At 41.8% G+C, this 17490-nt stretch overlaps 1 protein-coding gene across 8 annotated transcripts in view; it reads right to left on the bottom strand.

Moving 5' to 3' along the window:
- Window positions 1-17490, bottom strand: part of col4a6 (collagen, type IV, alpha 6) — a 113434-nt gene that overhangs the window by 8230 nt on the left and 87714 nt on the right. For 4 of the 8 annotated variants that reach the window (XM_078935933.1, XM_078935937.1, XM_020711738.3 and 1 more), the window contains 18 exons: window positions 15953-15997; window positions 14617-14688; window positions 14257-14364; window positions 12352-12570; window positions 11853-12011; window positions 7852-8022; window positions 7637-7780; window positions 4454-4570; window positions 4097-4278; window positions 3963-4026; window positions 3813-3887; window positions 3554-3661; window positions 3344-3451; window positions 3193-3264; window positions 803-922; window positions 595-711; window positions 266-427; window positions 81-179 (listed from right to left, as the gene is read on the bottom strand). In XM_078935933.1, the coding sequence (XP_078792059.1) occupies window positions 81-179; window positions 266-427; window positions 595-711; window positions 803-922; window positions 3193-3264; window positions 3344-3451; window positions 3554-3661; window positions 3813-3887; window positions 3963-4026; window positions 4097-4278; window positions 4454-4570; window positions 7637-7780; window positions 7852-8022; window positions 11853-12011; window positions 12352-12570; window positions 14257-14364; window positions 14617-14688; window positions 15953-15997 (2142 nt within the window). The remainder of the gene's footprint in view (window positions 1-80; window positions 180-265; window positions 428-594; window positions 712-802; window positions 923-3192; window positions 3265-3343; window positions 3452-3553; window positions 3662-3812; window positions 3888-3962; window positions 4027-4096; window positions 4279-4453; window positions 4571-7636; window positions 7781-7851; window positions 8023-11852; window positions 12012-12351; window positions 12571-14256; window positions 14365-14616; window positions 14689-15952; window positions 15998-17490) is intronic. The other 4 variants (XM_078935936.1, XM_078935940.1, XM_078935934.1 and 1 more) reach the window with 1 other exon arrangement.

Below are 17490 nucleotides of genomic sequence, written 5' to 3'. Positions count from 1 at the left end.
GTTGAGGACAGAAGGGTGAGAAAATGAGGTTGAAGTTTGTGAACTCAAACCACAACTGTAATCCTAACTAGACCTCTTACCTGGTGTTCCTTTAGATCCCTTGATTCCATAGAAGCCAGGATCTCCAGGCACACCTTTAAGACCTGGACGTCCATTAAAACCACTTTCACCAGGAGATCCTGAGAACCAAAAACCCATATGAGAACCATACCATGTTTTACATTTGTATTCTTCGTTCATGCCATGCTGTGGAACCACACTTTACCTTTGACACCGGCGCTACCTGGGTATCCAGGGCCTCCATTGAAACCGGGTTCTCCCTTTCTTCCAGGAGATCCCGGGAAGCCTGGCAGCCCTGGTTCACCTCTTTCTCCTTGTATTGTTCCTGAACCCGGGGGACCAGGAGGACCAGGTGGACCTTGAAAACCTCAAGATGGAAAAACAACAAGGTAAATGATGTATACTTGTATAGCACTTTTCTACCTAACCCGAAGGCCCAAAGCACTTTACAGTCACAAAAAAAGCAAGCAAAACAAAGTTACTGGGTGAAGCTAGGACAGCCAAAAGGTAATAAAGAGGTTAATAAATATGAACCATAGTTTCCATCCAATCCAGGAAGTCCTGGGTCCCCCACAGGTCCAGCAATGCCTGCTAACGCTGACTCTCCAGGAAGTCCAGGTTGACCAGGAATTCCTGAAGTTCCAGGAAGACCTGGTACACAAATTAAATGTATTATAGGGTTCATAACTTTTCTTTATCTTAACAATAATCTCTGATTTGTCTCAACCTCAACTCTACTCACCAGGCTCTCCTTTTTGTCCTTTTACTCCATCAAAGCCTCGTTGTCCAGGATAAGAATCTCCCCTCTCTCCCTTCAATCCTGGGATACCAGGAGCACCAGGGCGACCTCCTAAAGTAATACCTGAAATATAAAAAGAGGAAAGAGTTAATTCGTTCAAAGTATTTCTTAGTTTATTTTGTTAGCAGGTAAGGAGTAATCCCCTCCTTCAGGAAGGGGACTTTAAGTACCAGTATCTGTTCTATACACAGTGATGAAGGATGGAGTGTGAAATCGGTGCATCTGCACTCATGTGTGAAATGTTAGATACAGGCAGTAGAAATGAGCTTCCGTTTGCCCTTTTAAAATCATAATGACAACAGAAACTTCCCAAATGACCCTGTTCAAAAGTTTACATACCTCAGTTCTTAAATCGTTGTATTGCGTCCTTTTCCATAAATAGCAGCTTGTGTCTCTTGTGGTCGTTGTGTATAATGTTCTTTATTTTCTCCAATGGTAAAGCAGCCCATTCTTCTTGGCAGAAAACCTCAATTTCCTTTAAATTCTTGGGCTGCCTGGCTTAAACTGATCTCCCCAGAGTGGCTCAACAATACTGAGGTCAGGAGACTGAGATGGCCACTCCAGAAGCTTCACCTTATTCTATTGGAACCAATGACAGGTGGACTTGCCTTTGTGTTTTGGATCGTAGTCATGTCCAATTGCATCCCATTTGCAGCCTCAGAGCAGAAGAGGGCAAGTTTCCTCCGGTATCTTCTGATAATGTGCTGCCTTTATCTTGTCATCAATTTTGACCAAGTTTCCTGTGACTTTGTAGCTCACACATCCCAAACCATCAGCGATCCACCTCCTTGTTTCACAGTAGTGTTATTTTCGTCATAGGCCTTGTTGACTTCTTTCTAAATATAGTGTTTATGGTTGTGGCCAAAAGGTTCAGTCTTGGTCTTATGCCAGAAGTCCAGAAGTTTGGAGGTGAGTTATTTTGTGGCATTTGAGCAAAAAAGGTTTTCTTTTGGCGACTCAACCATACAGTCCCCCCCCACCCCCCCATGCAGGTGCCTCTTTATTGTGCATCTTGAAACATCCACACCACAAAGTCCTGGATCACAGCTGAAGTTCTTTGTGGGTTTTTCTTTGCATCTATAACAATTTTTTCGGGCAGTGGTGGCAGAAATGTTTTTGACCTGGGTTTTGGTCAACAGAACCCCTCACTTTCAAATTCTTGGTCAAAGTTTGAACTCTGCTAACTGGTATTCTCACTTCTTTGGATATCTTGTTAAATCCCTTGCCTATTTTGTACAGTTCAGTTAACTTTTCCATAGATATTTTGAAAGCTGTTTAGGTTTCCCATGACTCAGGATCCCGACATGGGAGTGCAGCACTGGATGAAGGATGTAAGGGAGCTCAGAAACTCCAAGTCTTTTGGTGCACGCACATTGATTACAGGTAAATGAGTCACAGGTGAGGATGGTTACCTTTAGCTGCCATTCAAAGCCTTTTGTATCAGCTTGTGTAAATGTTTTCAGAAAAAAGTCATCAGGGTGTACAAACTTTTGCACAGGGTCATTTGGGAAGTTTCTGTTGTCATTTTGATTTACAAAAGGTAAAGATAATTGTTTGACAAATTGTTTGTTGGGCTTCACCCAACCACTAACCATAAATAAAAAAATGTTTGTGTTATCATTCATATTCTCTGAAAAATGACAAAGAAATCATTTCTTCCAGAGTGTGTAAACTTATCAGCACAACTGTAAATGCAGGGGCGTTGTCTGGTTTTGTACAGTTTAGACCTTCCTGAAAGTGTCCCACACTGGTGCAGAAATTCCTCAGCCTGCAACCATTAGATGCAAATCAATCAGCATGCTCACCCTCAACATGTACTGCCCTAGTGATGAACCAGGTTCTGCACTGTAGGCTGTCGCTGTAAAGCAGTACATTCTTGTAAATTCATATAATTACAATGGAGCAGACAAGAAGTCTTTCAGGCAGAGAAAGAAAGGTTAAGGTAATAATCCTAGAATCCACTTGATCTTCAAAATAAAACAGCATGGGAGGTAGTGACTCAGGTGGTTGAGTAGGTCGGCCAATGATCGAAGGGTCGGTGGATCGGTCGCCCCTCCTAGTCAACTGGGCAAGACACTTCACCCTCCCTCCAGTGTGGCTCCACTGGTGTGTGAATGCGTATGAATGTCCTGATGATGGTAGGCGCATACTGGCACGCCTCTGTCAGAGCCCCTGGGCAGCTGTGGCTACACCAGTATTTTACCATCATCAAGTATTAATGAATAGTGACTCCTTTGTTGAGCAAACATTTCCCGTTTGAATTGAAAACAACCCTTGGAGTGTGTCTGTGCAGACATACTGGGAGGGAGGTAAGGTGTGCAGCATCTCATTACCTGGGGTTCCAGGAAGGCCTTTGGATCCAGCGAGGCCATTGAGTCCATCCAGGCCAGGAGGTCCAGGCACACCTGAAAAACAAAGAGTCTAAGTAACGGCATTTTATCTCTGGATGTACCACTGCTGAAGGCTCTTTGGTTTGCTTCTCACCCCTGGCTCCTGGACCTCCTGGAAATCCAGGCTGTCCTGGGGGCCCATCTGCTCCTTTTCTTCCAGGGAATGTTGACAGCCCTTTAGGGCCTGGAAAACCAACAGATCCTGCAAAAAAGATGTTGTAAACTTCAACTTGTGCCTGCAGCTCTCAGGAAGAGCGACATCAGATCGTGTCTAGTGACTAGTTTTCCTGAAGTTGTCACTCACCAGGTAATCCAGGCCGTCCTGGTTCACCAGGACCACCTTTTATTCCAGGGAAACCAGGGTTTCCAGACAAGCCATTATCACCGGGGGCTCCATCAAAGCCTTGACGTCCTGAGGAGAAACAAATTTTCTTTACTCTTTACTTTTTTTCAAAATTGAAACAATCATAAAGAAAAAGAAAATCTGTTTTTGTTTGATGAGCATGCTGTGGAAAGATCCAAAGTCTTTGGCTAGAAGGTAAAATTAATATTAGAGATCCTACCTGGGCTGCCTGGATCTCCCGGTTGACCTTTCTGTCCAGGTGAGCCAGGAAAACCAAAGGTTTCCCCAGGTTGACCTGACAACAAAACAAATCAGCAAATGAATCTTGATGAAGCACATTTGGCAAGTAAAATGTGTCATGAAGACCCACCTTTTCCACCTGGACGACCTGGTTCTCCAGGACCTCCGGGTGCACCAGGTATTCCATCATCTCCCTGTAAAAAAGCTTTGATCTCAGACTTTGCTGTTTGTGTTTCTGGGAAGTATACTTATCCAGTTTCTTACTCTTGGTCCTGGCATGCCAGGGAACCCATTGATTCCAACTTCTCCCTTTGGTCCCGGTAAGCCTGGAGATCCCGGCAGTCCAGGTAGGCCCGGCTGCCCGGGTTGCCCTTTACTTTGCTCAGGTAGACCAGGAAGACCAGGGCGACCTTGTCGACCGGGCAGGCCAGGCAGACCCTTGTCACCTACAACGAGACAAAATCAAAGCAAACATAGAAAACATTTTACAGACTTGATATCTGTTATTATCATTAGTGTATAAATGCTCCCAGCTGATAATTTTTCCCTTTTCATCAATATTCCACTTTCATATGTATAACATTTGAGTTTTCACTGTAAACTGTGAATTAGGAAACAAACCTCTGGGTCCAGGAAAACCATCAAACCCTCTGGCTCCAGGATCTCCCAGTTCTCCCTTCGCCACAACTGGTGTGTAAATACTGGGGGGGCCTGGAAGACCTGGAAGCCCTCTGTCACCTTTAGCAGAGAAGTCACGTAGGAATTCAGTCAGTTTATTAATGAAAAACGATCTCCACCCAAGTCCTCTTACAAAAATGGAGGGAAAAACATCAAACCAAAAAAAAAAAATAAGGTTGTTGTAAACCAGTCTAGATCATTCCAATAAGGCCACACTGTCGGTATTATAATCACCTTTTGCACTGCCATTTAATTTTTAGGTCATGATTTTGTTTTGGTTCAATATATGATTTGTTTATTGCAAAAAATACAAAAAAAACTAAAAATTCAGAAAAAAAAATCCCTTTTTAATTAGCTAATAAATAAGTAACAAAGAAAAATTTTTCAGTTGGCTCATATTAAGCCTGGTGTAATTTGATAAAACAATAAACAATACATCCTCTTTTCAAAGTCCTCTCTTGACTCTATCAACGTAATATTACTGGTATCCAGTAGGGTTGCACTCCCTAAATGATATTATTGTGAAGTATATGGTATTTAAAAATGTTTTGATCTCTTCACTCATTTTTATGACATCCTATTCTTTTGACTTTACAACCTGCCATGCTTTTCTTGGTTTATGAACATTGTGGAGCAGCATAACTTTGTGCAGCAGGCTTTTAGAACTGTGACAAACACCAGCAGCTCGTTTTAAAAGCAGAAGAAGCACAAACTACGATAACAAAAAAAGGACGTTTCACTGACTAGATAAAGCAAGGTTTTGACACTTTTCCAAACCTCTGACTGGTACGGTGTATAAGGGATCAACAGACTAGATGTAGAGTTTTGGGTGTAATCCCAAAAGCTCAGAGTCATGCAGCTGTGTCCGTTGAGTTTGTGTAGTTTATCAAATGAAATAGAATTGCACAGAAGAGAATAACAGTGTTGCTTAGCCAATTGCAGTAAAGAATAAAATAACAGCTTCTGATTGGAGCATAATTCCAATGCAAGGCAAGACGTCAGCAAGTGTTCCTCCCATAAAGATCAGTAGACACCATATCAAACCCTAGGGCTGGTTAATACTTCCTAGCAACTTGTAATCGCTCAGGCCGCATTGGTCACAAGGAAGGGAATTGCCCCCCGCGAAATGTAACACAAGCGGATGACCTCATCCACAGTGGGAATGTCACGGTCATAGTAAAATCCTGTGCATATCGCTCCATTTAACTGAGACTTATTTCAAACAACACAATGGCAGAACAAACTCGATCCAGAAAGTTGTTGTTTCCACGTCCCAGTATTTCAAAGACAAGGCCGCATTACTGCATTCTAAATACAAGAGAGGTTAGACATGATTTCTTCTGACTCAGTTCCCCCCCCCCAAAAAAAAAAAAAACTAAGAAAACAACATTTTCAATGGATATTTACTCTTTAATGCAACCACAATAAATCAATTAAACAATCAATCGATTAATCAATCAATCAATCAATGCAACTATTACTTCAGATATATTTAATCAAGATATGAAACAAATGGCAAGTCATTTAAAATTTAACTTTTTAAAGGTATAGTTATTTGGTATTTTGAGGCTTTTAAAATACAAAAAAACAAACAATGTACAACCTAGCTGGTGTTGATGCACCGTTAATTAACCACAATTTTATTTATGTCGATGTAAGCATCTTCAGAAAAACTTTGCATATGAAAAAAGGAAAAAGCTTAGCATAAATAAAAAAACAAAAGCTTTATAACACTATAAATATTATACCAAACCACTGAAATGCTGGAGACAATCATCAACGCTACTCAGAAGTTCATTGCAGTTATCTCGGACAGTCAAAGGAAATCCGGCCAAGCTTAGTAAGAACTAGATCGCACGACTCCGGTAGGGACGTAATACAATTGATACGATGGCAAATTGCTGAAGTGTAAACCGGCCATCATTCCCTGGGCCATTGCCTAATTAAAGCGGGAAAGACTTCCTGTCACCTGACATCAGTACCTAAGGAGATGGCCACAAGTTAAGAACTAACTCCAGCACTGGTAGCATTTCACAGGGGGGGGTTAGGTGGTGTGTGTGTGTGTGTGTGTGGGGGGGGGTGTTTAATAACAGCCTGAACATTTACAAGACTTCAGTGAAGAGATGTGGGGACGCTTCTGAGAGGAGGCTGTAAAATGACCCCGCCCACTACAGAAATTTTAGTGGTTGAGGTGATTTGTGGGTATATTATGGTTCTTGGTTCTTGTTTTTCATTTGGTTCTTTGGTTTCTGACTCTGAAGGGTGGCTCTCCTGGATTCCCCAACCCTTTCCCGAGGTTCTCAGCTATCAGCACTGTAGTTGATACGTATCCTGAGCTGCTGCTTTTGAATGCCAACACTAAGGACCCCCAGGTTTTGGTTGTAAGTTCTAATATTTTTTGTCCCCCACCTATGGCAAAGTTTAGTTACTAAGCTTTGAATCCACTTTCTAGTTTGACTCCTGGAACTTTCTCCATTTGAGTTTCTTTCAGCTGTTCTAGCAACAGGGTAGCCATGTTTTCAAATAATTTGACTCAAATGATAGTATTTAGTAGGTTTTGGTTGGGTTGCTGGGTTGCTGGATTGTTCAGTGTGGTACATGAAATGTTAGCTTGGAGTTGTGATGTGACACTGGGACTGAAGAAGTCATACGCACGAGTAACATTCAGATCCAGCCCATGGAGAAAGTGTGTGTGTGTGTTTGCCTGGAGGCGTGGCTGGAGGCGCAGACTCTTTCTGAAAGGGACTGTTCCCACGTTGTGACATCACAATGTAAGAACCCACTTGTTTTTGTGGATTGGGGTGGGGGTGGGGGGCAGGTTTTTAGAGGAACACTCGCAATGCATGAATAATTTAAATACCGCTTTGGGGTTATTTTTCATAAGGAATTGACATTATAATAAATTTAGAAAGCTAAAAAAAAGTTAATTTTGCCTAACATAAGCCCTTTAATTTATATTTTTTGCCATGTTTTGCTGGCTAATTTATTTGATGATAAATGCAGAAAATTCAATATATTTAAGATTCACTAAAACAAGCTATAAAAAAAGAATTGCAGTATATTTGGTCAGATTTTCCGGTTTTGCAAATTCATTTTCAAACTGAACCAAAACGTTTTAAACTTCACCTCTGTTGCCTTGAGGTCCAAGTCTGCCAGGTGATCCATTTCTTCCAGGCTCCCCCGGCAGACCTTTCCCTCCTGGAAATCCTGGTGTTCCGGGCCGTCCAGACTGTCCAGGAAAACCAGTGAGTCCAACAAAACCTCTTTCCCCTGCGGAGATATTAAAATTGTGGGATCGATCTCAGTAGAGAAACCAGGAATGTAACAGCAGATGCATCAACCTTTTACTCCAGGAATTCCAGGTAATCCGTCAACAGTTCCAGGTCCTGGAGGTCCAGGCGGTCCCCGTGGACCTGGTGTTCCAGGAGTACCAGGAAACCCAGGTGTTCCTTTCATTCCTGCAGGTCCTGGGAAACCTGGATCCCCTGTGTCTCCTTTCTCCCCAGGAAGACCTACACATAATGGAGAGGAAGGAAGACGGCATGAGATGCTTGACCCTGAGACCATCAAAATTTTTGATCTCGAATTTCGGTTTACAGTTTTGTTTTTAAATACCCGTATTTTCCGGACTATAAGTCGCCCTTTTTTTTTTCATAGTTTGGCAAGGGGTGCGACTTATCCTCCGCAGCGACTTATATTAGAAATAAATTGAAATAAATACATTGTTAACCCTCCTGTTATGTTCATTTGTGAGGAACAGAGATGATGTTCCTGACTAAATTTGATGTATGAGGTATGTTAAGTGTTAAGAGTATGTTAAGCGACTCAGAGAATCAGCAAACTTTTTTTACAGTAAGATCTTGAAGGCTAACAACATAATATTCTATTTTACAATGATTTCATAGATTCAGAAATGCCATAAAAATGACAACTGTTTCTACAAATACAGGATGAAAACAGAGTATTAGTTGGCCAATGATGCTTCATGAAAGGAATAAATAAATAAGTATGAGAAAGAATTACTGTGAAATTATGAGATAAACAGTCTGCTATGATTGTGTCATATGAGGTTGTGCAAGTTATTAGTTCTTGGTCTCAGATTTTGTCAAATAAATTTCCCATCAAAATGCGACTTATAGTCCAGTGCGATTTATCTGTGTTTTTTTTCTACTTTATAATGCATTTTTGGGCTGGTGCGACTTATCCTCCGCAGCGACTTATACTCCGGAAAATACGGCAATCAATGAACTTACCTCAAACAAACACGGTTAGGATCAACTCAACAACAAGAACATTGTGAACACAAACATCATTTATGTCTTGTCAGGGCTGGAATTGCACGTCATAAATGGAAGGGTTAAAGCTGGTTTATCAAATGATCTGGATGCAGGCTTTGAGGGATGAGTGGAAATTAACAGCAATACATCTGGAATCTTAATCCAATTTTGGTTGCAATTCCAGGCTAAAAATCATGGACAAATAAAGCTTAAGCCGGCTTTGTTCCTGCTAAACTATGAGAGCATTTCTGAAACAAAGCGTCTTTGGAGCTCCACAATGTTTCAAATCAAAAGAAAAGATTCAAGACTAGAACATTTTTCAATGCATTCACGAAGAATAAACAGTACATGAGTGGAATTTCAAGGAGGGAAACTAATTTTGTAAAACAAAAAAACTTCACATCGTAACAGGTCTGCCAGGTTACAATGTGGGTTTGTAGAAGCTAAGTCCCTATTTTCTGCACCATTTTTCAAGTCAATTCTTTAAAAGTCATACTGTGTAATTCCCTGATTTATTTTTTTATTTGTTGTCTCTGACAGCTGAAGTGTATTACTGATTAACACTTTTTTCAACTAGTTGGTGGATTATGCAGACAGTTTTACTAGGGATGCAACAACTCTCTTTCACCAGAATTTGGTTTAAACCTCAGAACTAAAAATTCAGAAAAATCCCTTTTTAATTAGCTAATAAATAAGTAACAAAGAAAAAGCTTTATAAAACAATAAATCCTCTTCTAAAATTTGTCGAATAATTGTTTGACTCTATCAACGTAATTTTACTGGTATGCAGTAGGGTTGCAACGATTTACTTTCTGGGGAATTTGGTTTATTGGTGTAGCATACCCATTGGTTTTTGATAGAGAATTGTGGCTTTCCTAGTTATTACTGTCATATTTTTTCCCTTTGCAGCTTGTTTAATAAAGTGACATACAGTTTGATTAAATATTGAGTCTCCAAGTTCATTTCAGTTCTTTAGCTTTCACATGAACTTAGGCGATTCTATTTAATGTGAAAATAACTGGGACACTACACATTATTTGATACTTGCAAAGATTTTAACATTATTTCTCTATTTCAAAGCTACCGCTTTTAACATTGGACTAAATAAAAGCACTCCCTAAATGATATTATTGTGAAGTATGTGGTATTTAAAAATGTTTTGATCTCTTCACTCATTTTTATGACATCCTATTCTTTTGACTTTACAACCTGCCATGCTTTTCTTGGTTTATGAACATTGTGGAGCAGCATAACTTTGTGCAGCAGGCTTTTAGAACTGTGACAAACACCAGCAGCTCGTTTTAAAAGCAGAAGAAGCACAAACTACGATAACAAAAAAAGGACGTTTCACTGACTAGATAAAGCAGGTTAGTTGAGTCAAGCATTGGGATTTCAGTAGAAATGATCTGTTTCTAAAGATCATGAACATCTCTGAGTGGGGTGTGATGGTTTAAACATCACTCACCAGAAACTAATCATGCAGATTTGTCAGACCTGAGCTGCTTATGATGTCTACAGCAGGACCAATGGCGGGGGGCTTTCAAACATACATGACCCCTGCTTTGGTGAATTCACATGCGCTCACACCCCAACAAAGAGCGCAGGAATGTTAGCTGTGAGGGTTACTCTCAGACAGAAACAGGAGGCGTATGAACGGGGGAGGAGTGTCTCACCTGGGCAGCCTACAGCAAAATCACCCCACGCCAAGAAGAAAAGGATGGAGGGATGAGAAGATGCATGGAGATGATGGTGGTGAAGAGTGTAGAAAGAAGAAAGAACAGGACAACAAGAGACAAAAGAGAAGAAGAAAATCCTTTGGTTGTTGCACTTCTAAAACAAAACAACATCACATGCAGTGGAGGATGGGGGGAGAGATGGTGGATGGAGTGATGAGGAGAGAAGTGCTTTCAACCCTAACTGTTCTACAGGCATGTTCATCAAGTTCAGTTACGTGTCACCACTGCTGCTTCTGCATTTTCTTTCTCAGAATTTACTGGTCTCAGGCCAGCCATGATGAAGGCCCCTCCCTCTGTAGACTGTGAACTTTAAGGATGGATAAAGAAAGAATGTTAACTGTTGACTGTAGATGAGAACTTGACCAAATGATCCATCCCCCACACACACAATCCAAGCAGGAAGTACTCACTGGCTCCAAAAAGCCATAATGCCATAGCTTTCTACAGAGAAATAAACAGCTATTACTCGGTCATTCTGTTTGTCAGAATTACAATTCTTGCTCTGATCGGCTGGACAGCTCAGTTGGTTAAGTGCAGGACTAGGACTCAGGTTATCAGGGTTCTATTTCAAGCATCATCCAGTGTGGGACCTTTAGCAAGACCCTTCGTGCTACTGCCTAACTACTATGTAGCCACAAGGGGGTCTAAGTCCGGGTCTCCCTCTGTCCGCTCCCCAGCCCGGATGTCAGGAAGAGAATCCAGCGTAAAAATCTCTGCCAAACCACTTGAACGAATCCCCTTAATCCTTAAGTACATGATGACCGAATGAAGCTTAGATTGAAGATTTGCTGTTTGAGTGAAAACCGCTGGTCTTCGATGAAGTTTGCAAAATTGCATGTCAGTTGATGTTGGTCCATGAAGCACTGAAGCAGAACAAAGACTTTTCAGACACAGTGGAGTTAGGGGTAATGATTTAGGCTTAATCATGACCCTAATGGAGAGTCTCCCCACTAGCCGGCTCTCCCTAGCGGGTTATTTTCATCTGAAAACATCTGTGTGTATTAAGTCTTCATGTTGTCTGCTTATGAACTAAAACTTGACTGAATTTGACTGAATTTGTTCATGTTTTTGACCGGGAAAAGTGGTTTCTGCTGTTCTGCTGCCTCACATGACCATATCCTGTTAAGTGGTCCAGCCTTCTGTTTCTGGAAGCCGGAGCCTTATGGAGACTGTTTTGGTGGTCTTTCTGTTTCCAACAGAATAAAGGCAGGTGAGTGAGCCCCCTCATATAGTCCTCACCTGCAGACTCTCCTCACAGAGTAGACCTCAAGGAAGGATCAGAAGAGAAAGAATGTGCAGACAAACTGAACAGAATTTGGTTTGACTCACCCGGTGATCCAATCTGTCCTTTGCTGCCAGGAGGTCCAGGCAGTCCAAGAGTAGGGCCGATAACCTCACCCGGAGGTCCAGGAAAACCAGGAACACCCGGCAGACCATCAATTCCACGTTCTCCTCTCAGTCCAGGAATACCGTTCTTTCCATCCAGACCTGATAATTACCCTTGTGTTTGTGATAGTGCTCATGTTTAGATAAATGCTACCGCTGCATCATATTTATGTTAATATGATTTTCTTATGCACGCTTAGTACCGCAAATCAAACACACTTCTGCTGTCTGTTTGCTTGCTCATGTCTCACATCGGAAGAACGATCCTCAGTGCTAAAAACACAGACTGAAGTTACTAAAAAGGCTCCTGACACACAACTCATTCAATATTTGATTACTTTTGTTAAGTCATCTCATGGCTTCATTAACTTTTACATCTTCAGACAAAAAGCAGAAAATAACCTTTGTGGTAAATCCATGCAGTTCTTCTTTGCAAACATACCAGGACCTCCAGGAACTCCTGGAGAGCCGGGCTGGCCCTTGTCCCCACGTATTCCAGGTTCACCATCTCGTCCTGGAAGTCCAGGTATGGCTCCAAGAATCTCTCCAGGCTGTCCTTTGGCTCCAGGAAGCCCTGGAACACCATTTCTTCCCCTGGTCCCATCAATGCGCAGCCCAGGAACACCTGGGATTCCTGGGTCCCCTCTAGGTCCTGGAAAACCTGCAGACAAATGTATCAAGGGAGCAGAGGACGAAAGCAATGAGTTAAGAGACAGAAGATGCTTCACAAACTTAAACCCGCTGATCAGCATTGCAAGCTAAGCAAAGTTCTCAGATATGTCCGTCTCTTCACTTTCTAATTTGTCATTTGTGTTCACTCCTGTATCGCATAATATCAATATCATAGCAGTCAGTCCTTGCTGGATACTGATGGTTCTTTTGATCTGACGTCTACCAGTCCAACCTCACATCCTCCATAATAATCTGGACCTGAGCGTGGAAGTTACCTCCTCAGACAGTGGACTCGTTCCATGACCTATGAAATTGCGCAAATTGGATTCTTAAAAATAAATTTGCTTAATGGAAACACCCCAATTTTGGAAAAACTCGCATTTATTGAAAATAGGTTTTTTTTGCTTAGAGGAGGTGGTTTTTGAGGCAGTTTTCAGGACATATTTCGCAAAACTGCCAAAGGAAAAGGTTTTTCAAAATTAAATGCGCTTCTCGGTAGGAACTGGCTGCCCTGAGCCGCGCAGCGGGCGCCCCAAGAGGTTCCACAGTGTCCTACAGCTCATTAAAAACTGTGTGTCATGCAAAAATGCTTGATCCACAGATCCTCTGTAAAATCATCATCCACGATTTCCCCAAATTCTTTAGTCGTACTTGCTCCATGGCCTGAATAAGACGCTGAATGTATATTGTCTTGTTACCAAACAGGAAAAAGGGACCAACTGCTTACTTGTTAGAATTTTTTATTTTTTTATTTTATTTTATACCACTTAACAGACTTCTCACATGGGTCCCCATCTTATCATTCATAAACTTACCATCAGTAAATGAAAGAAGAATGGACTTGTGTGAGTATATAAAAAAGTTGTCTTTTAGAGCCAAAGGTGTATTTTTAAATTTTCCACAATGTTGTGTCTTTAGAGCACAATGTTGTAAGCAGGTTGGTTTACGTTGGAGTTTCACATTTTTAACACAGAGTGTTATTTAACTGGCATTTTAGCGTTGGAGAATTGAGAATTTTAGCAACCACAACAGATCCTTTCAGTGCAACTGAACCATGATCTGGACCATCTCCTGAAAATGGTCTCACCACAGTTTACATTACCAACTGGTTATTGATTCCAGTATTGTCCAAATTAGTAAGATTACTTACATTCTTCCAGTACCCAGCCTTCTTGGAGTAACAGGAGTGTGCTACTCCCAGGGATTTGGTAGTTCAGGAATTATTGCTTGGATCTCTGATTGGTGCTGCTATTCTTCCATACTGAGAAGAATGACACCCCAAGAGACCTTTTTAATGAAAAAGCAATGTCTCCTTGAGGCCCTGGTTCTGCTGAAGGGCATCAGAAGGAGCTGGAAGAAGGAGGTCTGGCTGTCTTTGCTAAAATTGCTGCCCTCACCGCCTAAACCTAAGTCTTCTTTCTCTTTCAGCTTTTCCCATCAGGGGTCGCCACAGCGCAACAACCTCTCCTTTGAGGATGAGTCGCATGGTTAACTTGGCAATGTTTTATGCCGGATGCCCTTCCTGACGCAACCCTCTCAATTTATCCGGGCTTGGGACCGGCACAGAAGCAGAGAAGGGAATACGGACCCTATCATACAACCAACATTGCTGCTCTCACCACAGCCTTCAAAGTATCAGTCCTGCTTCCTGGTTAACAGTTCAAGTTCTGCATACCTGGAGAACCGGGCTGGTTCCCAAAGCCAGGATCTCCCCTCTCCCCTTTGGAACCATCAAGTCCTGGACGTCCAGGTTCTCCCGGCCGACCCGGCTGACCCTTAAGGCCTGACAGACACAGCAAGGTTGAGCATTTGTAACTCTGTACCTTCTAATGTTTTATGTTATCTTTGCATTTTGGAACCCCCCACCCCCCAAAGAGAAAAAAACAGGTAAAGAAAATGATCTCCTCTGCTTTACCATTTTCCTCTGGAAACCATGAAACAGGAACAAAAGGTTGACCAAAGAGAACAAACCAACACAGGGCTCTCCAGGATTTGAAGAGAAAAATATTTTATAGTAAAACGTCTTCTGCTTTACCAGGGCGTCCAGGTAAGCCAGGAATCCCAGGGTCTCCGACTTGTCCAGGTATTTTGCAGGGCAACAAATCACCTGGGGGCCGCAGACAAGTTCATATTCAGGACTTCATCAGGTCACCAGGGCAGATAAATACATACTAACTGCAAAGCAGCATGAAACCTGAAGTGCTCCTCTGTCTACGTTACTACAATTTTTGCGGAGCCTTGCGATTCTAAACCGGGACTACTGGAAAAATGTAACCCCAGAGGAAACAAGTGATATTATAAGAGCGACTGTGTCTGTCTGGAATTCAGGCTTTGATTTGGGTTAATGTGGGTTAAACCTGGCTTTTCGTGGCAGCGACAGGATGTTGTTAGTAGGATTTCCATGGCATGAAAGAGCGGCTCAAACGCTGGAAAGGCCTGAATTCACAGGCAAGCAGAGGTTTTAGCAGGTTCAGCAGGATCAGCACTGGAGCTGTTGTGTGTATGTATGTGTGTGTGGGGGGGGGGGGCTCAGCCCCCAGGACGACTCACAACTATAATGAAAACTTCCACCCACCTTCAGATGATTCCCATTCCCCTGGAGCCTCACATCCTTAGGTGCTGCTTGTGCTCTGCTTTAACAATGGTTTAAGTATGGCAGGAGGGGGGGTGGGGTGGGGGCCTTATTCTAGTCCTGCTCCCACTTAAGATTCTTAAAATTTACAAAATCCATCAGGCAGACTTAGGCAGTTTATTTTCTACATTTATTTATTAATGACTTCCACATGTGATGCGATTACAGCTACATATTGTTGCATTTGATAGTTACAGCAAGACTACTGGTATTATTACTTAAAGTCTAATTTCAATCATCTTTTGATCTGTTGTAAAAGCGTTCCCAGTGGTCTTTTAGTTATGGTTACGCTATTTTTAGCCAAAATAAAAAAAAACCTGTGTTGTTTCTATTTATGCATAAAAACTTTTTAACAAAAAAAATGTTTTCTCTTAAAACATCAATAAAGTTTTCCAGTTGTTGATTGATGACTGTATTCTGTATTCATAATTTATCGACACTATTTTAGAAAACTACTAGTCCTCGCTCACAACTGCAGTGTAATATCAATATTATTTGTACAGGTTGAACATTTTCCTGTTGATTTCTTTTAACTTTATTTTGTTCTTGTGAAAGATTACATTTGATACGTGCACCATTTTGTGTTTCTGCTATTCAGAAGTTTGATCTGCTATATGAAAAAAGGTTTATATGGTTTGACTTAGCTCTGTCGCAGCCACCCTGAATGTTGCAACAGACATAACTCACGCCCATCTAGCCTGCTGCTCTGATGGGGGGGTTGAGAAAGTTAGTTACCCACCCGTTCCCGTTTCGGCGCCATTAACCCGTCCACAGGCGCTTTCACCTGGACAGATAAACATGCACAGGAACGACGGACACAAGGATGGTGGGTCGACGTGGGGGGGGGGGCAGAGGGACGGACAGACAGAGGTGGAGGAGGAGGGGGTCAGCATACAAAGCCAGTCAGGATCATTTGCATGCGAATGTAAAGTGATTATTCCTTGTTTTTATAAACAAATGATCTGAATCAGTAAATTAATGGAGTTAAAGCAGAAGCACACTGGTTCAGAGTTAAACTGCTCAAAGAGGTTATTTCCGTCAGGGAGAGGAGAGAAGAAACACAGATGCTCCCCTGTTTTTTTTCCTCCCTGAGAGGCAATAACTCTAACGTTAAAGTAGAAATCAGTCAGCAGTAGTGTCATAGTTCAGGCGTATTTTAGTCTCGGAAAGCAGAGGTTAAATTTAAAATAAATTTTTTATTCTTTAGTAAACGACTTTCTTTCAAGAGTTTGCTGCCACTATCCCTACATGAAAATTACATCCCAAAAGATTTTACCAAAAAAAGACGTATATTTTTTTTAACTTTAATCCATAATTCTAACGGAATCTCAAACATCTTTGTACCTGTAAACCACTTCTGCTGTCTTCTTCTTTTTCTTTCTGCTGCTCCCTTTAGACGACACCCATCCTCAGCCTTTATCTACTCCTATCATCTGCATCCTCCTTGTTCACACCAGCCACCACCTATCCTCTTTTTCTACATCCACAAACCACCTTTTGGGTCTTTCTCTTGTCCTCTTTCGTGGTAGCTCCAACCTTAGCGTTTCTTTTGCCATCATCATCACTGTTCCTTCTCTTAACTTGTCTAAACCATCTCAATCTGCTTCCATGCATTTATCTCCAAAGCATCTATCTTGAGCTGTTCCTATTCATTCCTAATTCTATCAATCCTGGTCCCTCCCAAAGAGAACCTCAACATTTTCATCTCTGCTACCTCCAACTCTGCCTCCTGTCTCTTTCTTAGATTCTCTAAACCAACAACATTGCTGCTCTCACCACAGCCTTCTACACCTTTCCTTTCAATTCTGATGGCACTCTTTGGTCACACATCACATCTGAAACCTTCCTCCACCTTCCCCACCTTAGCTCCCTGTAACCTCACAATTCCTCTCAAGTTCCTCTCATTTACACACAGATAATCCATTTTGTCGTCGGTGATCTCATTCATTTCCTTTCTAGAGCAAACCTCCACCTCGCTAGATGTTCTTCCACCTGCTTCCTGTTCTCGCTGCAGATGTCATCTGCAAACATTATGGAGATCCTTAACTCCAACGTTCTACTCTGTCACTCCAGACTCCCTCATCCAAAACACATCTCTTCTCTCTGGATCCTTTCATACACTTTGTCCTGATCTACAAAGAAACAACGGAGCTCCTTCCAACCTTCTCTGTTCTTCTCCATTAACTTTCTCAAAGCAAAATATCACATAGTATAGCACAGTTCCATAGAAGAGTATCTCTAAAATACCTCTACATCACCAATGTAGAACCTTCAAAC

This window comes from Oryzias latipes, chromosome 18 (assembly GCF_053564925.1).
Source record: "Oryzias latipes strain Hd-rR chromosome 18, Olatipes_Hd-rR_3.1".
Lineage (NCBI taxonomy): Eukaryota > Metazoa > Chordata > Actinopteri > Beloniformes > Adrianichthyidae > Oryzias > Oryzias latipes.
This window is presented reverse-complemented; position numbering and strand designations above follow the sequence as displayed.